The following is a 24,493-nucleotide window of genomic DNA, read 5'->3' as shown; positions in this document are numbered from 1 at the left end:
TGGAGAGGCGGGAGAGAGGAGCGCAGGGGCTCAGAGGAGGCAGAGGCAAGCAGGTCGCTGTGACTTCGAGGCCAGCCTGGTCTACGAAGAGAGCCCAGAACAGCCGACAGCGAAGGCTACACAGAGAAACCCTGTCTTGAAAGACCAAAGAGAGAGAGGCGGGGGAGAGAGAAGAAATGCCTGATGCCTGGCACAGAGCACGCATCACATACATTCATGATTATAACTGCACACAGGGTATGAAACGGGCAGGCTGCACCACGGCAACCAGGAGGAGTCTGCGCCGTCTTTCCCAAACTCGGCCCATTTACCCCCGCCGCCTGAAACTTGATAATAACAGCGCACACACAGATTTGGGCCCAGTTTTATGTGGAGATCAAAAAGACCCATGTATATCAAGGGGGAAACTGAGGAAGGCAACAAGGGGGGTGGTCCACAGGGAGGACATCCGGCCCAGGGCTCCCTCACGAGGCTCGGAGACTCCAGGAGTTCAGGCAACCACACAGCACCAATGCTGCAGTGGGCATCGGCCGCGCGAGTTGGCATCAGGAGGTGGCTGGAAAGGCATTTGCCCCCGAAGGGTCAGCCTCAGGGGGCAGGTTTCCGCCAGGCAGCAGGTCGCCAGAGTCATCACCGCTGAGAGAAAGCCATGGGGCTAAGAGACAGAAAGGGAGGTCAGCATCAGCGCCCACGGGCTCATCCTCTGGTCTCTCTTCCCAGGGTGGTCGGGGTCTGTCTCTGTCTCTCTTATCTCTCTCCCTCCCCTCATTCTCTCTGGGTCCCTCTCTCTCCCTCTCTCCGGATCTTTGTCCTTCTCTTTTTGTGCCTCTGTCGTGTTCTCCGTTTGCCCCACCCCGACCCTCGCCTTTCTCTCCCGGTCTCTGCATCTGCCCAGGCCCCTCCCCGCTCCCGCTCCCACCTGGCAGCCCGCTCCGCATCCTGTTCCACAGCAGCACGCCCCCTGCAACAGCCGCCAGCACCACCAACAAACCAAGAACGATTCCAACCACAGGCACAGAAGATCTGGCTGGTGAGTCTGCAGCCAGAAAGGATCATGAAGACAGGGAAGAAAGGAGCTGGTGACTCCCCTCAGAGACCCCGAGCAGCCTCTGGGTGAGGGCGTGCAGAGGAAAGGCCCTGGCCTTGTGCACTTCAAGTCACACTGCCGGGCATTGGTGGCACATGCCATTAATCCCAGCACTGGGGGGGGGGAGGGGGAGGGCAGAGGGAGGTGGATCTGTGAGTTCGATGCCAGCCTGGTCTGCGGAATGAGTTTGAGCATCGCCAGGACTACAGAAAGACCCAGTATCAACACCCACTTCCCCCAAAAAAAGAACCAGCCATACATGATGGAGAGATGGCTCTCCAGAGCATCCATTGCTCCTCCAAAGAATCAGAGTTCAGTTCCCAGCATTCATATGCAATGCCAGGAGACACGACCTTGACCCTCTAAAATATAAATCTAGGCTGGCAAGATGGCTCAGTGAGTAAAGGCATCCCTTTACCATAAAGCCTGATGACCTGAGTTTGATCCCCATGACTAACTCCCACAAGTTGTCCTCTGACCTCCACAAGGATGCCATGACACAGACTCACCTCTGCTTTCCCCTGTCACATGAAGAATGTAGGGAAATTAAATATATAAGCATATGCATATATATAAATATTGAGAGAGAGAGCGAGAGAACGAACACGGTCCTGTTGGGGTGGAGCTGCTTGCGAACCCAGCTGAGGAAGGAGAGAGACAGACGCAGGCACAGGACAAGCAGCAAAGCTGGTGCAGCACCAAAGCCGAGGCCAGTGGAGGAAGTGAATAGTCAGGTGCCCTGAAGACCAGCAGGGCTCAGGTCAGGGCCAGGGGACTGGTCACCGGCTAATGGAGAGCCAGAAGCCAGGAGCAGAAAGAAAGAAGGCTCTGAGGCTGGACAAACAGCCTCACCTAGGTCCACAATGAGAGGCTCTGCCAGCCCCACGTGTTCCACGTGACACTGGTAATGGTATTCATCGCCACGTTTGACCTCCAGCCAAGACCAGGAGTGGAAAGAGCCGTCACCGTTGGGGCCGATGCTGCTGTTCCCAGAGCCTGTGGCCAGCCCGTTGCGCAGGAACCTCAGCTTGAGCTCCGGCGGGTAGAAGGAGAAAGCGGCACAGGTCAGCACGGAGGAGCCGGAGCCGGGGCTGCCGGGGCGGGCTTTCAGGCGCATGGAGGGTGGCTCTGTGGGGACACAGGGGACAGGCCAGCAGTCAAGCTGGGCTTAGTGTGAAGCTGGTCATGGACAGACACCTGCTTCTCTCTATCGGCACTGCGCTGACTCCTCAGAGTGACATACACCCAACCCTGCGACCCGGACGGTCCCCGCTGACCCCGCTGACCCCGCTACCACGCTTCTCTCCTTCTTCATTCTTCGCTCCTGCTTTTGCTATGTCTGTGATACCTGCAGATAAGGCTGAGGTGAAGAGCAGGGGTCTTCCTCTGTTGCTCTTCACTTCCCCCCTTTATTTTTCACTCTGTGTACGGGTGGTCTGGGGCATGTGCGTTTGTGAACCACACGCATGCAGTGCCCATGGGGGCTGGAAAAGAGGCCATCGGATCCCCTGGAACCCGAGTTACAGATGTTGTGAGCCACCGTGTGGGTGCTGGGACTCACATTCAGGCCCTGTTCGAGAGCAGCGGGTGCTGTCACCACTGAGTCATCTCTTCCACCACCCGCTAGTGACATGAGAGAGGGTCTCTCACTGAATCTGGGGTTCTCCCCTTTCAGCCTCACTAGCTGCCAGTAAGGCTCTGTGAGCCAGACCTGCAGGTGAAGCCGTGCAGCCGTACACCAGACTTTGCCAGTGTGCTGGGGATCAGAACCCAGGTCTTCACGCAAAGAGTAGCCATAGCTGGGTGTGATGATACATGCCCACACAAGTAGTCCCAGCCCCCGAGGAGGAAACTCGGGAAAATCAGGAGTTCCGAATGAGCTGGATGCTGCTTCAAAAAAGGAGAGATCTGAGGGTGTGAAGCACACCTTTAACCCCAGCATTTAGGGAGCAGAGGCAGCTGGGTTTCTGTGGATACCAGGCCAGCCTGTTCTACATAGCAATTCCAGGCTAGGCAAGGCTAATGACATAATGAGACACTGTCTCAAATAAAATAAAATAAAGAAATACACAAGTAAATAAACACTCCGTGGCTGGAATGTGGCTCAGTTTGTAGCATGGATGAAGAAGTCCTGGGGTCAGTCCCCAGCAGGATGAAACCAGCCTTCCAATTCTACAGCATGCCTGTAATCCCAGCACTCAGAGGTGGAGGTCGGAGGATCAGGAGTTCAAGGTTACCTTTATCTACATAGGAAGTTTGGGGCCAGCCTGAGCTACACAAGACCCTGAATCAACAGCAATAAACTCCTGTGCTGGGCAGAGGCGTTCCCTCTCTCCGGGGTGGGTCTCGAAATCTTGGCTCTGCTCGGGTCCTCAGCAAAAAATAAGCTGACAATTTCTTGGGAAGAGGAAGCTTGGCTACTTCCCCCGAAAGAGGGGCCTCATTGCCAGCTAGTAAGACCTGAGGCCCATCACTCAGCCCCAGCAGACCGGACCTCAGTCAGCACTTCTGTGTTCTGCCTGTGGCTGTTATTGTTGTCTAGTGGTGGTGACTTCCTGTAGGTAGCTGGGAACACCCATCTTTCTCCTGTTTTCCAGACCCGACCCTGCGGGTTCAACCCCAGAGTCAGCCCAGCCTTGAACTTCTGCTTAGCAGAAAGAAAAAATAACAAGGAAACTCCTTGGGCCCCGGACACACTATGCTGGGTGGCAGAGGCCTGTGGCGGGGAGGCACCACAGGCTCAAGACGCAGAGTGAGTTCAAAGTTCGCCTGAGAGTGAGAAGAGGGCCAGTGAAGAGCCTGCGGGACACAGCAGCTGGGAGTATGCTCTGCCCTTTCCGCAGAGCTGAGTTCAGTTCCCAGCACCAGCACTGGGTGACTCTCAACCACCCATTACTGCAGCTGCAGAAGTGATGCCTTCCGGCGTCTGTGGTCACCCACAAAACAGGTGACTACAGATGCCTGTAAATGAGCAATGAAATCTAAATGTATTCAGAAAAAGTTTCACGAAGTTCAGTAAAAGAGGGCTGGTGACACGGCTCAGTGGCTAAAGGTACCTGTTGACAGGCCTGGTGACCTGAGTTCCAGCCCCAGAACCTACATAACATGGTGGAAGGAGAGATCCAAATTACAAAGTTCTCCAACCTACCTGACACACAAATACACATGTACACACACACACACACACACACACACAAATAAATAAATAAATAAAGGTAACTTTAAAAATATTTTTAAACAAAATGAGGGCCAGAGGTGTTGCTCGGCTGTAGAGCCTAGAAATCCCCAGTAATGGGGCTAAGGGTGTGGCTCAGCGGTAGAGCCCCTGCCTTGTGTGGAAGGAAGGAAACAGTAATGCAACTTTACACCTGATAACCAAAGGCTATTATTAAAAACAGAATCATGTGCAGACAGAAAGTTTCAAGTGCAGCCAGGACCTGCAGGAACTGGAATCCTTGTCAAGGGGAGCGTAAACAGTGCAGCTATTATGATATTTCTTTTTCTTTTTCCCTCAGCCCTGGCTAGCTTCCAACAGAGATCTACTGTCCCTGCTTTCAACGTGCTCGGATTCAGTGCATGTACCACCACACCCGACTACCATGGTTTTCCTGAACAAACGAGCCCGGAAGCTGGAGAGCAATGGCTGAGTACTGGCTGCTTTCCCTGAGGACTCAGGTTCAATTCCCAGCACCCACATGGTAGGTAACTCATAAGCACCTGTAATTCCAGCTCCAGGGTCTGATGCCCTCTTCTGGCATCTGTGAGTACTGCATGCACATGGTGCCCCAACATACATGGAGGCAACACACACACACCACACACACACACACACACCCTAATTTTTTACATGAAGCCAGCCATAGCTGGGTGTTGGTGGTGCACACCTTTAATCCCAGCACTCAGAGAGGCAGAGGCAGGCGGATTTCTGTGAGTTCAAGGCCAGCCTGGGCTACAAAGTGAGTTCTAGGATAGTCAAGGCTACACAGAGAAACCCTGTCTGGATAATCCAAAGAAGAAGAAGAGGAGGAGGAGGAGAGAAGAAAAAGCAGCAGCAGCAGAATTTCTACTTTGTGGACACTTATCCAGAAGTTGATGTCAAGAGATCGGGGAAATGCTGGTCCATGTTCTGCATTGCAGCGTCCATCACAACAGTCAAATTACAGAAACAATCTAAAACACCTAATAGCAGATAGACAGACAGTGTGACCGGCTGGACTGCTATCCAGCCACAATTCCTCAAGCTGGGGAGATGGCTCAGCAGGTAAAAGTGTTTATTGCACAAGGATGAGGACCCGGGGGCTGGAGAGATGGCTCAGTGGTTAAGGGCACTGCCTGCTCTTTTAAAGGACCCTGGTTCAATTCCTAGCACCCACAGGGCAGCTCACAGCTGTCCTGTAACCCCAATTCCAAGGGCTCTGACACTAATGCACATAAAATAAAGTTAAATAAATTATTTAAAAAGAAAGAATGAGGACCCAAGTCTAAATTTTTAGCACTTTATACAAAAAAATTAAGCATGTCTTTGCAGCTCTAACCCTGGTGCTAAGGGTAGAGGCAGAGGAAGGCTGCCAGCATAGCTCCAAGTTGAGAGAGAGAGTCTGGGTCAAAGAAATAAGATGGAGAGTTATGGAGGAAGACACCTTCTCTGGCCTCCGTGCCTGTAAACAGGCGCACCCCCCCACACACAGGTGCACACACATCACGAGTACACCACACACACAGACAGTCACACAATGCACTAAATAGTAAGTGAGTGAGTAAATTCAGGTGTTAAGAATGTCTCAAAAATCTAAAAGATGGTCAGGCAGTGGTGGCGCATGTTTTTAATCCCAGGCAGAGTTCAGGCCTAGCGAGAGAAAGTGTCTGCGTCCAATCCCAAACGGAGCCAAGAAAATGAGAGGTACTACCTGTAACTCCAGCTAAATGGGATACAACCCCCTCTCCTGACCTTGATGAGCAGCCACACCCAAGTGCACACAACACAGGTACACGAGTAAGAAGAAAATAAAAAGATCTCAGTGTTATTAGTGCACACATGTAGACGTGAGTGCAGGTGGCCATCAAGGAGGCTGGGGCACTGGCTCCTGGTGCTGGGGTTACGGGCGGCTATGAGTTGTGTGGGTGGACTCTGCAAGATCACCGAGTGCTGTAGCCACTGGGCCGCACAATTTGTTTATCAGAAAGAGATGGGCTGTCCCACAAACAGCACCTGAGGCCTCCGCGCACATGAGCACACACAGGCGGCGAGTCCAGACAGGATGAAACCCGTGTGGAAAATGACAGAACTTCTTCACATCCAATTTGTTAGAAAGTAAAGCAAGAAAGAGAGAACCTATACGTAGAATAGGAAGCTGTAAAACTCCTCCAAACACAGAGAAAGGCCTAGGTCATCCTGGGTTGGGAATGACCTCCAAGATATACTAACAAGAGAGAAAAAGGATGAAGGGGGCTGGAGAGATGGCTCAGCAGTTAAGAGTACTGGCTGCTCTTTCAGAGGTCCTGAGTTCAAGTCCCAAATGGCATCTCACAACCATCTATAATGGGATCTGATGCCCTCCTCCTCTTCCAGGCATGTGTGCAAAGAGAGCACATGAAGTTTTATTTTATTTTATTTTTTAAGTAAAAGCTCCATTTTTTGAAGACACCTTTAAAAGAGTGAAAGGAAAAAAGGCGGGGAAAGGGTGTATGAAACACTTCTTTGATGAAGGTTTGGGTCCACAATACACAAGCAACTCTCAGAAGATAAGAAGAAAAAGACATGGAAAGGCTGAAAAAGAGAAAGACTTGGGAGGCTGAGACCAAGAGGATGACAAGTCTGAGGACACCCGGGCTACACTGTGAGACTGTCTAAATATAACAACAAACAAACAGCACTCAAGAGGCAGAGGCTGGCAGATACCGGAGTTCGAGGCCAGACTGGTCTATGTACTGAGCTCCGTCACTCGGGAGCAGGCAGGAGGAGCAGGAATTCAAGACCATCCTCGGTTACTCAGTGGGCTCCCCGTTAGCCTGGGCTACCCGGAACCTTGCCTGAAACAACGCCCACTGGAATGTGTGAGCGGCCTGCACTGAGGAGGAGGCTGGGAGGGCTTTGGGCAGGCTGTGGGGTCTAGATGAGGGACAGAAGGTGGGCTCACCCTTCCACTCCAGGTTCTGGCGGCCCCTCTCCAGGTGGCCCAGCAGCCGCTGAGGACAAGAAGTCAGCAGGAACTCTCTCTCCTTCCTGGCCCCCTCCGGCTTCTTCATCCACAGATTACCAACGACCTCTGTCTCAGGCCACTCCCCAGTCCAGTTGCCGATGCTTGCATTGAACTGCATGAACTCCTCGCCATTGAGGGCAAATACCGCCGTGGGCAAGGAGGAATTGTCAGGGGCCAGTTCACAGCCCAGCAGGCCCTGCAGCGTGAAGTTACCTAAATGCCAACACGTAGGTGAGGAGACTTAGGAGCAAGGGCCAGCCTTCCTCTCTCCTCCTCCCTCAGACCTTAAGGTCCTTCACCCTTATTCCTAGGGTTTAGGCCTCCTTCTCCTCCTCCTTCAGACCCAGGGTTCCAGCCTCCTTCCTTGACCCAGGAGTCCAAACCCCATTTTTCTTCCTCAGGCCCAGGCTACTGCACCCCACTCTTCTGACCATTATTGATGTTTTCCAGGGCCTTGAGGGCTTCCAAGAAGAGCTGTTCTTTGTTTTTCAGGTCCACGGTCTCCTTCTCCCAATACCAGGATACCTGGTTTTCCCACATCCAGGCCCCACAGGGTTCAGCCTCCTTCCGAAAGCTGTTGTAGCTGAGATACTGCTGAGGGCCCAGCCAGCCTGTGGCCCAGAAGGGGGGAACCCCCTTGGGTGGGTTGGACACTGCTGTGAGGTGGTACAGCAGGGGGGGACGGGTAGCTGTCAGAGGAAAGAGGGGAGTCGGTTGGACAGAGGCCGCATCCCCCAGAGATGCATAGTGAAAAACTGGGCTCAGTCTGGGGGACGGATCCTACAGGGAGAGAGGGAGAGAGACCCAGCGAGGAAGAGAGACAGACGGACAGACCGAGAGACAAACACCAGAGATTGTCAAGTGTATTTGACTCAAAGGCTGAGAAAAGCTATCCACAGTGAGATTTCCAGGAGGGCTAGGACATCATGAAAAGCCTTTTTATTGTCTCTTTCCCACTCTCTGGCACTTTTTCCTGATCCCTCTGCTTACTCCAGGTCCGGATGGCCTCTTACCTGTGCCCCAGGTCCAAGGCAGGAGGACCAAGAAGAGGCTAAGGACCCAGGGCTGGGGCATCCCCATCCTGGCAGGGGACCCGGAGTGGGAGGGACACGTGACTCCTGTGAACCCGCCTTGCTGATTCTTCACAAGTCCGTGAGGACTCTTCCTAGACCAGGACGCTGGATGGTGGGATGAGGACCCAGTCCAAGATGACAGGAGTGACCTGCTCCTGTGTGAACTTTCACCTCCTCATTTGATCCACTTTAGTTAATTAATTACAGAACTAGACAGACCAAAATTTGTCTCAGACTTGTGTGATTTCTTTTTCTCCTCCCTCAGACCCAAGGCTCCGTCCGGGCCCTATCCTCTTCCATCATTCCCAGGGGCTCAGACTTTGCTCCCCTCCCTCAGACCCAGGAGTCCAATCCCAAGAATTCTTCCCTTAGACCCAAAAATCTAGGCTCAGCCTTCCTTCCTCAGACTCTGATGCCCAAGTCCCTGCTCTCCTCCCTCAGACCACAGCCTCCTCTTCACCCTCAGGAGAAGGTCACATACTTCCTCCCTCAGACCCAGGGATCTGGGCCCCAACCCTCTTCCGCCAGACCCTGGGGTGCTGGCCCCTCAAACCTGGGAATCCAGGCCTTGGCCTCCTCCTCAACACTCAGCCTGGGCGCCTGGTGCTCACGGAAGGCCGTTTCCCTCTCTGCCTGCAGCCAGTGGATCCTTTGCCTGGAAACCCTAGTTCTTGTTTTACATCCTGTCTGTACACAGCCAGGACTGTGGAACTCTGAGGGCATCCAACTCCACCCTCTCTCCACTAAGACCGCCCCTGGGCCTCTGCCCAGCCTCTCTTGACACTCCAATGGTATTTGATTGGAAGCCTCCTAGGGCAATCGTCCTTCGGCCTGCCTCTTCTGAGAGTTTTCATATTAGACGCCTGGAAAGGCCTGTACACTGAATGTGGCTTTAAGACAGGACTTGTAGGCTGGGGGCGTGTGGCCCGGTCCTGGAACGGTTGCCTAACAGGAAGGCTTGGCTGCAGCCCACCCCAGCTGTGCGCCTGCTCTGATTGCTCCCCTGGGCGCAGCCTCGCTTACATACTTTGTGGCTAGGGCCCGCTCTCAGGCCCTGTCACCCACTCTGCTGACCGCCCGGGATCTTATACACAGACACACACGCTGGCTGATGGTTAGGTTGGGTAGAAAGACTGCGGAGTAGAAGGGAGGTTGGCGGCAGCAAGTGACCGTAATTCCAGCACTCAGGAGGTGGAGGTGGGGGGCCAAGGAGCTCATGGCCAGCCTGGGCGGCATGCAGAGACTATGCACAGGAGGGAGGGAGGCAGCGTGAGGGGCTGGCTGGTGGCTCACCAGACAGCAACAGGCTGAATAGGTAGGCAAAGCAGGAGTGGTGCAGGCCGGGGACCCAAACACGTGAAAGGCAGAAGCAAGAGAACAGAAAGTTCGGAGCCAGAGAGATGGCTCAGCAGTTAGGCACACCTGCTGCTCTTGCAGAGGACACAAGTTCGGTTCCCAGCACCCACATGGCAACACCAGCTGTCCATAACTCCAGTTCTAGAGAATCTGACAAGCTCTGATCACCAGGCAAGAATGAGGGGTGCATGCATACATGCAAGCATAAATAAATAAATCTAAAAAACATTTTAAGGGAGACTAGAAAGCCAACCACTCCTGCCTGCTCTGACCTTCTCCCACTGTCTGTATTCTGTGTGTGCGCGCGCGTGCGCATGCGCACAGGTGGTCGGGGTGTCAAGACAGGGACTCACACTGCCCAGACTGACCATGAACTTCTGACCCCTTGCCACAAGCTCTTAAGTGCTGGGTTAGCAAAACTCTTACAGGCTAGGGAGACCACTGAGTCAGAAAGCGCTTACCTTGCAAGTTTGAGGACCTAAATTATGATCTTCTGATCCCAAGCTCCCATGTCAAAAGCCGGTTCTGAGGCTAGAGGGATGGCTCAGTGATTAAGAGCGCTAGCTGCTCTGTGGTGGTGCACGCTTTTAGTCCCAGGCAGACGCAGGCCAGCCTGGTCTACAGAGTGAGTTCCAGGACAGCCAGGGCTACACAGAGAAACCCGGTCTCAAAACACAAAACCACAAGAAGAAGGAAAAGAGCACTGGCTGCTCTTGAGGACGACCTGAGTTCGGTTCCCAGCATTCACATGAATGCTCACAACCAACTGGAACTACAGCTACTGGGGAGCCCACAGCCTCTGAGGGCACTGTACTCACACGCACACTCAGAGATGTGCAAATACGTGGAACTAAAAAAAAGGAAAGAAAAGAAGCGTGATGGCCCATGCCTTTAATCCCAGCATGGGGGAGACAGACGTAGGCAGATTTCTGTGAGTTCAAGACCAGCCTGGTCTACACGGTGAGTTCAAGGACAACAAGAGTTAGGTGCGGTCTGTCAAATTTTTTTATTAGTTTATTTACTTTCCATCCTGAGGAGGGGAAAAAAAAAGATTTAAAGTCAATAGCAACAACAAAAACCATGTAAGGAGGGGGGCTTTGGCTTATTAATGGAGTAAGTAAGCCTACTTGCTCAGTATGCAAGAGGGCGTAAAGTTCAAGGTCATCCTCAGTTACATAGTGAGACCGTTTGAAGCCAGGCTGGGCTACAAAGGACTCTGTCAAAGGAAGGAAAAAGGATTGGCAGGGAAATGTTCGTGAGAAGACAAAGCGGCCTGTCACCCCAGAGTCTAAAGTCTGCAGACAGCTGAGAGTCAAGGGTGACGGTGCAGGCAGTTAACAGATTTGCTGTGCAGTTGACAATGGGACAATATCCTTCATTGGAGGAGATTTCAAACAAGAACGCTGACAGCAATCAACTGCACTGAGGGGCCACCACCAAGCTCTGGCCTTTCTCTTCCCCTCTATGGAAAAACCCACAACTTCCAGAAAAATCTTACAAATAAGCCCAGAACCTTTGTTCACAGTGAAAAGCTGTCTTTACTCCCTTGTGCAATCCTACAGCTTTGAGTTTTACCTCGTCAGCTGCAATCTTACCCAGAGTCCTTCAGGAAACACTCTGATTTCAGTTACTAAAAGAGAGAGAAGGGGGAAGCAGGGGGCATGTCTCTTAAAAGACACTGCACTGAACAGAAGCCTCCAAAACCGTCAGCATGGCTGCGGTTATGATGCTTCAGTGGCAGCTGGGGAGGTGGGGAGGTAGTGGTGGCATAGGCCTTTAATCCCAGCACACTGGAGGCAGAGGCAGGCAGATCTCTGTGAGTTCAATGACAACCTGGTCTATAGAGCGAATTCCAGGACGTCCAGGGCCACAGGGAGAGACCCTGTCTCAAAACAAACAAGACACCCAAGGGGGACTCAAGAAGCCCAGACCCACGCTTGCCCCTCCCCTAGTGCCTCTCAGGTCTCTGAACGCAAGGCATGAACCTGCGTTAGAACCTCTTCCAGCAGGTGAAGGCATGTGCTACACACGCCTGATGATCTGAGCTCCATCCCTGGGAGCCCATGACGAAGGGAGAGCGTAGACTCCACATGGTTCCCTCTGATCTCCACATGTAAGTGTGTCTCCCTCACCACACTGCATGGTATGCACACACACACAATAACACGTTTAAAAGTCCGGGCTAGTGAGATGGTTCATTGGGTGAAGATGCTTGCTGCCAAGCCTGATGACCTGAGTTTGAGTCCCAGGACCCACACCGTCAGACAGAGCTGAGTCCTGAAAGTTGTCCTCTGGCCTCTGCATATGAACTGTATGGCACGTGTTCATGCGTTCAACTAATTGTAATTTTAAAAAGAGTAAGTGGAGACGAGAACCAGCCTCAAGAAACATTTTTCAGCCAGGTGGTGGTGCACACCATTTATCCCAGCACTCGGGAGGCAGAGGCAAATGGATCTCCTGAGTTTGAGGCCAGCCTGATCCACTGAGTGAGTTCCAGGATAGCCAGGGCTACACAGAGAAACCCTGTCTCAAAAACAACAATAACGATAAACAAACAAAAGCCAGGAGCAGTAACACATCTCTGTCACCCCAGCACTGGGGTGGGGCTTGCTGACCAGCTCCGTACCGGCCAAAGGGGTGAGCTCCAGCTTCCGGGAGGGACACCATATCAGAAAATACCGTGGTGATCAACGGAAGACACTCAGTGACACACACACACACGATCCCACACACCCTTCACACACATCCACACACCCCCCCCACACACACATGCTCCACTCACACCCTCCATACACATCCTGAGCATACTTGACCCTTATGAAAATGTTTTACGTTGTTTTACTCATTATCAGTGTGTGTGTGTGTGTGTGTGTCTGTGTGTGTCTGTGTAATGTGCACACAGGGATGGAGGCAGAGCACAACTTTCAGGAGTAGGTTCTCTTCTGCCGTGGACGCCAGGAATAAACTCAGGTGATAAGGTCTGTGTAACGTGTGGCTTTACTCACTAGGCCTACCCATTGTTCTCCAAAAACTCACTTATTAATTTGTTAAACTTGTATTTGTTATTGTGTCTATTTATGAAACTTGTGTTCTTGTGCACATGCCACGGAAATGTGTGGAGGTCAGAGGACAGTTTCATGGAGTTGTTTCTTTCCTATGTGTGAGTTCCAGAGAGGAAACTGGCCTTCAAAGCTCATTCAAAGGAATCTTTACCTGCTGAGCCAGCTCTCCATCCATCTACCCATCTATCCATCTACCTATCCATCCATCCCTCCATCTATCTATATATTCAACCATCTATCCATCTATCTATCCATATACCATCTATCTATCTATCTATCTATCTATCCATCTATCCATCTATCTCTCTATCTCTGCGTCTCTCTACCTATCCATCCACCACCTATCTATCTATCTATCTACTTTTTTTTTTTTTTTCTGTGTAACCCTGGCTGTCCTGGACTGTCTTTGGAGACCAAGTTGGCCTCAAACTCAAAGAGATCAGCCCGCCTCTGCCTCCCCAAGTGCTGGGATTTAAAAGAGTAATAGCGCATGCCTGGCTTCTACCTACATTTTTTGAGATAAGGTTTCTCTATGTAACCCTGAATGGCTTGGAACTCTCTAAGTAGGCCAAGCCGGAAAAATGGCACCGATCGGCCTGATCCTGCCTCTCTTGTGCTGAGATTAAAGGCAAGCAAGCACCACCCCACCTGGCTACACCTCTCTACTTCAGAGAGTGTTTTTCCCCTACACAAGGTGGCCAGGGGGTAATCTTCGGGTATGTGTCCATCTTTGTGGCTGACCTGTTCCAAACCAAATACAAACCCATTATGCAGTTTGCCACTGCTTGTCCGTGAAGTCCCCTGTGCTGCCTGCACTAACAGACACAGCTTTCCCGTTCAGTCCTTGTCTCTCTCGCTCTCCTCCCCCCTTTGATTATGTTTAACTATGCGGGCACACCTGCCATGACACATGTGGAGAAGCCAGAAGACAACTTGCCGGAGCTGGTTCTCTGCTCCACCGTTGGACCCTGGGGCTCATCCTCAGATCCGCAGGCTTAGCAGCAAACGCTTTTACCCACTGAGCCTTCTTGGCAGGCCCCCCTTTGTCACCCCCTTAAGGGAGCTTGTAGCAGCTAGAGAGATGGCTCAGCAGTTAAGACTGCTCCTCCAGAGGACCAAGGTTCAGTTCCCAGCAACCACTTGATGGCTCACAACCACCTGTAACTCCAAGTCCAGGGGATCCAGCACCTCACACAGACATACATGCAAGCAAAACAACAATGCACACAAAGTAAGTGTAAACACTTTTTTGTTGTTTTTTTATTTTTGAGACAGGGTTTCTCTGTGTAGCCCTGACTGTCTTGGAACTTATTCTATAGACCAGGCTGGCCTTGAACTCTGAGATCGCCTGCCTTAGCCTCCCAAGTGCTCAGACTAATGGTGTGTGCCACCACCATCCAGCTAAATAAATAGTAAAAAAAAAAAAAAATCGGGGTATGGGGGTACATGCCTGTAATCCCAGCACTCAGGCGGGCAGAGGCAGGTGGATCACCGTGAGTTTGAGGCCAGCCTGATCTACACAGTGAGTCCAGGACAGCCAGGGCTACACAGAAAAACCCTGTCTTGAAAACAAACAAACAAAAGGCTAGTTTGTGCAGAGCAGGCTAATCTCAAATTCTCTAGTCCAGAATGACCTTGAACTCCTGACCTTCCTGCCTCTGCCTCTCAGGTGTGCGTCTGGATGGTGTGCTGCTTGGGAATGAACCCAGGGCTCGGAGTAGAGCAGGCACCTGCTCTACAGACCAGGCCACTGTCCCAGCCTGCCTCTCTTTTCTTTGTCCTCCAGGGAACACCAACTTTCGCGTCCAAAACTGCAATACTGCAGTACTTAACATGAAAGCCTACACCACTCATGGTCTCGGCAGCTCTCCCTGGTATTCCAAGCTCTTTAACTACCAGATTCTTGTGGGGTCCAAAAGTGCAGAGAAGCCTTAAAACCTCAGGAGCAACAAAGTCTGCCCAGGACAGCAGAGGACACGGCCTGAAGTCAGGGTGTGTGTGGATGGGACCGTGACCGGAGCCAGCCCTCGCATGAAAAATTGGTACATGTCTGTGCTGCACAGCTTTTCCTAACAAAAAAAAAAAAATCAAGATTTTTCTTTTTAAAAAATACTGTAGCCTGGCCCGGTGGCACCCCTTTAATTCCAGCACTTGGGAGGCAGAGGCAGGTAGAACTCTGGGTTGGAGGCCAGCCTGGTCTACAGAATGAGTTCCAGGACAGCCAGGGCTACACAGAGAAACTCTGTCTCAAACAACAACCCTGTCTGGGAAACAATAACCACAATGGTAACAGTGTTTATTTGTTTTCTCTCTGCCAATGCTACAGCATGTGTGGCGGTCAGAGACCAGTTTTCAGGAGTTAGCTCCCCCTTCCTCTATGTGGTCTTGGCACTGACCTTATGTCAGCAGGCTTGGCTGCAAGACCTTTACTCTCCGGGCCATTTTGCCAGACTTTTCCTGCTATTATGAGGCTGGGTGTCTCATAGCCCAAACCTTGAACCCCTTATTCTTCTTCCTCTACCTCTCCAGGGCCGAGGTTACAGAGAGGCACCTGCAATCCTGATCTATGTGTCAGAGGACAATTGGCGGACTCGGGTCTCTTTCTACCTTCATGTGGGGCGTGAGGACTGAGTTGTCAGGCTCCCGCTAGCCTTTGCCTCGTTGTTATAAAAGTATCTCTTTTTTCTCTTCTTAGTTCAATGTAATGACTCTGTGTCTGTGACTAACTATAATTAGTACAGATATTTATCACCAGTATTCTGGGCGTTTATTTATTTGTTGGTTGGTTGGTTTTCCAAGTCAGGGTTTCTCTGTGTAGCCCTGGATCAAGCTCTGGCCTTGAACTCGGATCCACCTGCTTCTGACTCCTCAGTGCTGGGATTAAAGGCCAATACCAGCATGCCTGGCTTATTTTAGGCTCTTGGTGGTGAAATTCCTGGAGGAGATGGGGTCTTTAACTGCTGGTGGAGGGAACCTCGTTCCTGAAGAGGGCATGATTGTCAGTGTCTCTGGAGCAAGGGCAAGGCCATGGGTGGTCGGAGGTGCGTTCACTCTCACTGTGGGTGGAGCGAGGTCTGAGGTTCCGCACCCTGGCGGAGCAGCGACCACAGCAGCTGGGTAGGGCCGCTTCCTTTTTTTGTTTGTTTTGTTTTGCTTATTTTTTGAGACAGTGTTTCTCAATGTAGCCCTGGCTTTCCTGGAACTCACTCTGTAGAGCAGGCTGGCCTCTACCTCAGAGATCCCCCTGAGGTCTCACTGTGTAGTGCTAATTGGCCTGGAACTTGCTATGGGTAGATCAAGCTGGCACTTGGGAGGTGAGGCAGGCGATCTCTACAAAGCCAAGGCCAGCCTGTCTACATAACCAGCTGCAGGACAGCCAGCACTCAAATTCCTTATTTCCTCTTCGAGACTGGGGGACCTGTCCACTGGGGGTTCAGCAGAGCTCAGACATCTGAGCAAGTCAGACAGAAAGACAAGGAGGCCCGGCCCGTATTTCGGCCCTTGCCCTCTGCAGTCCTCCCGGGCTCAGAATCAATGGGTTCCCGGGAGCAGGCCCCACAGCCCTGATAAGTCCCCTGTCTTCTAGACCATTGTCCCTGTTACATGTCCCTTCTGATATCACGGAAGACACGCAGTCGGCAAGACCCCAAACAGCCCCAGCAGGTGACACACTGGCAGAGGAAAAGCTAAAAAAGACACAGTCCCTCTAACGCCCACAGATTTGCCCATCAGCAGTCTCCGTTGCTCTTCCCAGTTTAAACCACGAGTGGCAGGAGGACAGTCAGTTGGCAAAGTGCTGGCAGAGCAGGTAACAAGGACCTGAGTTTGATACCCAGCACCCAAGTGAAACAGTGGGTGTGGCGCTCACCTATGGTCTTCAAAGAGAGTCCAGGACAGCCCGGGCTACAGAGAAACCCTGTCCTGAAAAACCAAAACCGAACAAACAAAAAAGACAAGTGAGTAAGTAAATACAAGCAGGCATAACACCTGTGTCACTGCCAAATGTCCAGGGCCCTCAAAAGTCCCTTCCAGCACTGTCCTTCGTACAGACCTCCTCCTGAGCCCCAGACGCCTGCCTTATCTCCATGTGTCATATCAAGTCCCTGAGGCCAGCATGATGAATAACGACAGCCCCACGCCTGAGCTCAGCCTTTCTGGGGTGCCCCTCACATTAACTGGGGAGACGGGGATTATCTGAAACCCTCCTCTAGGATAAGAAGCCAGCAGACGACGCAATCTGGCCCTGACCTCATCTGGTCTTGCCAACTCCTCCACTGTAGTCAAGGTACAGGAAAGCTGTCTCATCACCGTGGGTCCACGTGGACCCAGTTAACCTGTCCCACTCCAGGAAGGTCAGACAACAGCTTCCTTGAAGGGCCTCGGGGGCACCACTGCCTGGTGTTCTGAAGACACGCAGGAGAAACTCAGCCGCAAATACCTCCAGTGTGTAATGCAAACACCAAGGTTCTTTCTCTGAGCCCGAGCTGCTCTGTTTGTCCTTGTTTTCTTTTGTTTTGAGACAGGGTCTCTCAGGGAACCCGGAGCTCAAAGTTCAGCTAGACTGAATGGCCAATAAGCCCCTGGCATCTACCTGTGTCCTTGCCCCCGTGCCCTCAGTACTGACCGTAAGATCCACTCAGGCCCCAGCAGCCCCCTCCAAAGATACCCACAGACCTCCCTACCGAATGAACGTAGTCTGCGGCCCTTCCTAGCCGACACTCAGGTAAGGGGAGTGTGTCGGGGTGGGAGCTGGGCCTGAGAAGTAAGTTTACATCACAGAGGGTATTGGTGGCCACCAGGCTGCTGCCCTCCCCCTCCCAGGGTCTTGCTATGAAACCTTTGTAAGGCTCAGGGAAGTGCAAAAAAGATCCTCCTTCTGCCACTTGGCCTGTTTCTCTCCTCAGAGGCCAACCATGCTGTTGCTCCCTGTCTGTCTGCGGCATTAATGACTCCACTAATGAGCTCTCCTCCGCAGCAATCCACCTTAGTGTCCCTCTTGAACCCTCTGAAGCCTTCACTGGGATCACGACGTGGGATAGCGTGCCAGATTTTTACAGGGTGCTGGGGGTCCGCGCTCAAGCCCTCTGCCAGCTGAGACACATCCCCAGCCGCTCCCTTGTGAAACTGTGCTTTGTGGCTTTGCCCCTGCGCACTCCGACCCCAGGCCGTAAGGGGGAGACTGCACCGTCTCAGGGATGTCTGCATTGTCAGGTGCCGCTGAGCACCCGGAGTCTCAAGCCAGCATCCATCTCCCCAGACAGACCAGTCCCCAAGGCTCCTCCGCCACCTTCTGTGCCTTGAGGTCCTGCAGTCCATGACAGAGTAGGAACCCTGCTCAGACCTCACGATGACCTCCCTCAGCTTGACCTCACCAGCTTGAAGTGGCTTCAGAAGATGACCTCAGATGGGACCTTGCTGATCTGAGGCGGGGGGTGGGGGGACAGGAGGGAGAGTGTTAAGGAGACTCCTCATTTTAGCCTCAGAATAAGTTGACTTTGGCTTTCAAAGAGGCTGGCTGGGATCAAAGCTGTGGCTGCTTTTTGCAAGGACCAGAGGCTTGAGGTCAGCAAGAAGGGCTTCCTGACTCCACCATAAAACATTGTATTCTGAATGTATGCGCTTAGCTAGGTAATCTGCTAGGTATTTGGGATGCACTTGGGATTGAATCTAGGACCTCACAGAGTCTAGTCACTGATGCCTCAGTCTTAATAGTGACTCTTTTTTTTTTTTTTCCCTTAAGGTTTCCTATTTATTGATTGATTTAGGTTTTTCAAGACAGGGTTTCTTTTCTTTTCTTTTTTAAAAAGATTTGTTTATTATGTTTACAGTGTTCTGCTTGCATGTGTACCTACAAGCTAGAAGAGAACATCAGATCTCATTATAGATGGTGGTGAGCCACCATGTGGTTGCTAGGAATTGAACTCAGGACCTCTGGAAGTGTAGCCAGTGCTCTTAACCTCTGAGCCATCTCTCCAGCCCAAGACAGGGTTTCTTTATGTAGCCCTCCCTGTCTGTCCTGTAACTCACTTTGTATACCAGGCTGGCCTCGAGCTCACAGAGATCCTCCTGCCTCTGCCTCCCAAGTAGTAGAACTAAAGGCTTGTGCCACCACCACCTTTATTTTATTTTGTGTGCATGAGTGGTTTGTCTGCATGTGTGTCTGTGCATTTTTCGAATGCCCGGTGCTGATGGTGCTGATGGAGGCCAGAAGAGGGTGTGGGATCTCCCGGAAATGTATTTAAAGATGGGTTCTGGGAAGTGAATCCAGGTCCTCTGGAAAAGCAACCCATGTTCTAAACAGCTGAGTCACCTCTTTAGTCCCAGTTCTACTTTTTTCCCAAAAGTTTATTGTGTATGTATGTGCATTACTATGTGTGTATGCTGTGTTATGTGTGTCTGTGGCATGTGTGTTATTGTGTGTGTGTATGGGAGAGACAGGCAGAGAAAGAGAGAAAGAGAGAGAGAGCACAAGTACGTGGGGTGCTGTGGTTTGGTAGAACTCCTAGGCTAGCTCCCTGGAATGGTTCCTCTTCTTCACCAGGTGGATTGGGGATCAAACAAAGGTTGTAAGGCTTGCACGGCAAGCACTTTTACCTCCTGAGCCAACTCACAGCCCTAATGCTTCTCTAAAATGCACACTCAGATCATAGGAATTTTGACCCTGTGACCCATGCTTGCAGATAGCCAGTCCCACATGTCCAACTTATTCCTCAGCACAGTGAGACGTCCTCCACGTGGGCACGCCACAAGCCGCACGTATCCTTCCTGACACGCCGTAAGCAACAACCAGGGCACAGGGACACAGCAAGACTACCCCAGAAACAGCCCCTGGACCGCCTCTGATGACAGTGCCTCTCACGTCTCAGCCCCTGTCTGGGCACCCCAGTGTATCTAATAAGCTCCCTTCTGTCTTGGTGAATTCAGGCAGTGCCTTCCTGTCAGCACTGTCCTAGGGGCAGTCTCCTAAATTTGGAAGAAAAAAGAACCAAAATACAGGACCTGGCAAGGTGCTTAGCGGGTAGAGGCGCTTGCTGCTAATCAATCCTGATGTCCCTGGTTCAGTTCCCAGGAACCCATATGGTGGAACAGACTAGCAAAAGTCCTCTGACCTCCACATGTGTACGATGACACAAACACACAATAAATAAATGTAATAAGTTGGGTGTGGTGGCACACACCTGTAATCCCAGCATTCTGAGGCAGAGGCAGGTGGATCTCTGTGAGTTGGAGGCCAGCCTGGTCTACAGAGTAAGTTCCAGGACAGTCAGGGCTACATGCAGGCACCCTGTCTTGAAAACAAAACAAAACAAAACAAAAAAAGCAAGAAAAAAGAAATAAAGCCAGGCACAGTGCATTGGTCCCAGCACTTGGGAGGCCAGAGGACCTTTGTGAAGCCTACACAGAGAGGGTTCTAGGCCAGTCCAAACAAAAGAAAACAAAACAAAACCAGCAAGTCATGATAATTAGCCAAACGTATGGTGAGGGCTGCTAACAAGGAGACAACATTCCTTCTATATGGTGGCATTTCAAAGGAAAATATAAAATTGCAACAAACTGCGCATTAGGCCAAGCATACGCAGCCCCTGACTGCATTCCTAACTGTGAGCCTGAGGCTTGCTTGGAATTTCACAAACAAGACCATAAACTTTGCTTTCTGTACAGAAATATCTTAAGTCCCCTGTGTACTCCTGAGACCTGTGTCTTTATCAGCTCTGATCCTACCCTAAGCCTCTCAGGAAACGCCCTATGAGTTCGTTTACCAAAAAGAGGTGTCGAAACCCCTTAAAAAGTGTTTGCCCAAGGCTGAAGAGATAGTCCTTCAGGTAGAAGTGCTTACTTGCAAACCCCAGGACCTGGGTTCAATCCCTGGACACCACATGGTAGAGGGAGGGCACTGTCCTCTGGAAGCTGTCCTCTGACCACACACACACACACACACACACACACACAGATCTGACAAAAACGTTAAAGAATTTTTTGTGCATTGACTTCAGAGGCCTTCAAATCTTTTTTTTTTTTCAAGACAGGGTTTCTCTGTGTAGCCTTGGCTGTCCTGGACTGGCTTGGTAGACTAGGCTGGCCTAGAACTCACAGAGATCCACTTGCCTCTGCCTGCCAGAGTGCTGGGATCCAAGGTGTGCGCCACCAGAGCTGGCTTCAGAATCATTTACATCGCTAGTGTTAAGATGCCATGGGGTCCTCTCTAGGGAAGTCCGTAACTGCGCTGGGATCTTGGATGTGCACCTTTCTCTCCTTAAATGTCTCTCTCTGTCGATGCCCATGCTTAAATCGCATGATGCACACACATAAGCTCAGGCACGTGCAGTATTTAACCTCTTTTTTAAAAGTTTTACTTGTGTGTGATGTGTACCAAGCTCTCAGTTTTGAATGAATGGATTTTTTAGCTGCAGTAGATGAGGGTCTGGCGTGATGGCCCAGTGGGTAAAGCGCCCACCCAAGCTCCATTCCCGGAACCTCGGTGGCAGGAAGTGAGAATCAGTTGAGCTCTGAAATTCTCAGCCCCGAGTGTGTGAGGTCCTGAGAGAACAGATGCTGTTGACATGGCCAAGAGCTTTAGTTAGTTTCAGACCCATAGGAAACCGGCAAAGGCTCCCCCCAGCTAGGGTGAGACCTGGGGGTGGGGGGATGGCAGAGCCTTTCCTGGCCCATGTGTGGCTATTGCCGGTTTGTGAGGAAGAGTCCAGGGTAGCTTCCCCCCGGGTGTGTGTGGCCTGAGGCATGCTCCCCCACAGGGACCCCAGGTGGAGATGAGCTGAAGCTCCTTGTTCGGCGGCGTGCCCAGCTTTTCTGTTCAACTCTGAGACAAACGGCGTGCTTCCGGTGCTGCCGTTTCTCCAGCAGAGAGCCTGGCCTCCCAGCTCGGGTTTTCTGTGTGTTTTCCCTCATTCCAAGGGGTCCCAATCAGCTTTGTCCCAGAGGCATGTGGACAGGAAGGCCTCCACACGCACTCCATGGCACAGACATGCACTAACTGAATAACTGTCTCTACAGTTTCTGTTTTTCCAGACAGGGTTTCTCCGTGTGGCCCCAGCTGCTCTGGACCTGTCTCTGTAGACCAGGCTGGCTTCAAACTCAAAGAGCTGCCTGCCTTGGCCGCCTTCCATCTGGGATTAAAGGTGTGTGCCACCTCAACCACCAGGAGCTGGCTAATTTTTTTTTAAGTATCCTGGTTTTGAGCTTGGGCATGTGGTTCAGTTGGTAGGTTTCTTGCCTCCCAGATGCAGAATCCTGTGTTTCATCTCACACTACATGTAACAGTGGAGAACACTTAACATCTCAACACTCAAGAAGAGGAGGCAGCAGGATCTCAAGTTCAAAGTCATCCTCTGCCACTTATAGGCTACAAGGCCAGCTAGGAATAAGTGAGATTTTGTCTTTAAAAAAAGAAATGGGGGTGGGACTGGGGGATCGGGAAGAGATGGCATAGAGGTTAAGAGCCCTTGCTGTTTTTCCAAAGGTCCTAAGTTCAATTCCCAGCAACCACATGGTGGCTCAAAACCATTTATAATGTGATCTGGTGCCCTCTTCTGGCATGCAGGCAGAATACTGTATAAATAATAAACTAAATCTTAAAAACAAACAAAAAAAGTGAGCTGTACTTGGTGGTGCCTACCTGTGACCCCAGCACTCAGGGAGGCAGAGGCAGGCAGATCTCTGTGAGTTCAAAGCCAGCCTGGTCTACAAAGTGAGTCCAGGACAGCAAGGCTACAAAGAGAAACCCTGTCTGGAAAAACCAAAAACCAAAACAAAACAAAACAAAAAAGTGAAAGGCAGATGTATTGCCAGTTTGAGGACAGCCTAAGCTACACAATGAGGCCCCACCTGAAAACAGAACTGAATAACAATGAAAACAAAAACCAGAACAAAACAGTCAGGTGTGGTGGCACATGCCCTTAATCCCAGCACTTGGGAGGCTGAGGCAAGAGGATCTCTGTGAGTTCAAGGCCATTCTATTCTACTTCGTGAGTCCCAGGTCAGCCAGGGCTATGCAGAGACCCTGTCTCAAAACTAACAAGCAAACAAACAGTCTGCATACAGCCCGGGTTCTGCACCCATGTCAATGTCAATAGGTTTTCCCAATTATCACAGCTCACTGGCAGCCAGAGTGTCACACCCACCCGAAACCCCACCACTTCAGAGGCTGTGGCAGGAGAATGGCTATGAATTTGGGGCTAAATTGAATCCTCTGACAGCCTGAGGAACAAAGTGAGGCTGTTTCAAAACTAAACAAGAGCCCTCTCCCAAAACAGCAGCTGGCCATCCTGCTTCCCGTAAATGTTCCATCCAAGGGCCAGACCATGCCCCAGGATTAGCCAGGCTCTGCCTGCCCTGTCTCTAGCTGGTGGGCCTGAGGCCTGCTGTCACTAAACCAAGACCCTTGTGCTGAGTGGTTGATGATGCACATTTTGAGCACCGCATTTGGGAGGCAGAAGCAGGAGGTTCTCTGTGAGTTTGAGACCAGCCTGCTCTACAGAGCGAGTTCCAGAACATCCAGGGCTACATGAGAAATCCTGACCCTGACAAAAAAAAAAAAAACACCAGGACCCTGCTGAAATTGCCTGGAGCCAATTTCTCCACTCTGGCCTTCTCCAAGAAGACATGGCATGCCACAGAATCTTCTGGGAGCATACTAAAAAGACTCCATAGTGCTTGCTCTACGAGACCCAAGATCCCATAACCGCACAGAACCTCTGCATCCGCCTGCCAAGGCTCATTGTCCTTGGGTTAGGATGTCCTACTGGCACAGCTGCCAGTGTGGACCCTTTGCAGATGAGGAGATTCAGGGTCTGTGGTTGGCTGAGTCACTGTGAAAGGATGCTGAGTGCTAGGGCTGCCTCAGAACATCTGGATATGGGAGTTTCATGTTTCCCCCTTCCCGGGACTGGGGATGCAGACATGCAGCCTTACAGTCTTTGCAAGAAACAGCCAGGAAGTAGGTTTGAGTCACAGTACAGGAGAACCAAGGAGGAAGTGCGCGCTACTGCTGGTTCAGTGGGTAGAGGTACTACCTACCAAGCATGACAGTCCGTGTTTGACTGTGGGACCCAGGTGATTGTGAGAACTGAATACTCTGGCCTGCACACGGGGGTCTGTGGCAGGCACACACTCACTCACACTCTGCGCAGACTGGCCTCAAACTCATCTGTCTACCTGTTGAGTGCCGGGTTAACCGTGCAACCACTGCCGGGCGTGCTGGCACACGCCTTTAATCCCAGCACTCCGGAGGCAGAGGCAGGCTGATCAAGGTCAGCCTGGTCTACAAGTGAGTCCAGGACAGCCAGGGCTACACAGAGAAACCCTGTCTTGACCCCCCCCCCCCCCAAAAAAAAAAAAAAAGATGTGCCCCATTGTGCCAGGCTTTATTTTTGAGACAGGGTCTCTTGTGGCCCTAAACTTCTGATCCTCCTCAGGTCTCTAGCTCCTGACTGCTGAAATCCCAGCTGCTTGCGGTTGGTTGCACATGTTAGCCAAGCCCTCTGCTTGGCCCCCAGGAAGGCACCTTACCTTTGAGCCACATCCCTAAATAACTCTTACTCTAAAACAGGGTCTATGTTGCCCAGACTTCTGACAGTCTTGCCTCAGCTCACTCTCCCTGGCAGCTGGATCACCAATGCCCACCTGTGATTGGAGCTGGATAGCTGCCAAATGAAAACAGGGGCCCCAAGATTAAAACCCAAATGGGCTTGCTGTCAC

The 24,493-nt window shown here is 51.5% G+C and overlaps 1 protein-coding gene across 3 annotated transcripts; it reads right to left on the bottom strand.

The window, feature by feature from the left end:
- Nucleotides 1–352: 352 nt before the first annotated feature.
- On the bottom strand, nucleotides 353–9,086 carry Fcgrt (Fc gamma receptor and transporter). Of its 3 annotated transcripts, XM_021633993.2 has the most exons (7): nucleotides 8,914–9,083; nucleotides 8,301–8,569; nucleotides 7,719–7,976; nucleotides 7,225–7,500; nucleotides 1,940–2,215; nucleotides 920–1,036; nucleotides 353–655 (listed from the first exon to the last, which is right to left on the bottom strand). In XM_021633993.2, the coding sequence occupies exons 2-7, from the start codon at nucleotides 8,365–8,367 to the stop codon at nucleotides 546–548; spliced, it is 1,104 nt and encodes a 367-aa protein (XP_021489668.1). In that variant the 5' UTR covers nucleotides 8,368–8,569; nucleotides 8,914–9,083; the 3' UTR covers nucleotides 353–545. The 3 variants fall into 3 exon arrangements, with proteins under 3 accessions (XP_021489668.1, XP_060235382.1, XP_060235386.1); XM_060379399.1 differs by lacking the exon at nucleotides 920–1,036 and having other exon boundaries at nucleotides 8,914–9,086; XM_060379403.1 differs by lacking the exon at nucleotides 8,301–8,569.
- Between the last annotated feature and the right edge of the window lie 15,407 nt (nucleotides 9,087–24,493).

This window comes from Meriones unguiculatus, chromosome 1 (genome assembly GCF_030254825.1).
Source record: "Meriones unguiculatus strain TT.TT164.6M chromosome 1, Bangor_MerUng_6.1, whole genome shotgun sequence".
Taxonomy (NCBI): Eukaryota; Metazoa; Chordata; class Mammalia; order Rodentia; family Muridae; genus Meriones; species Meriones unguiculatus.
This window is presented reverse-complemented; position numbering and strand designations above follow the sequence as displayed.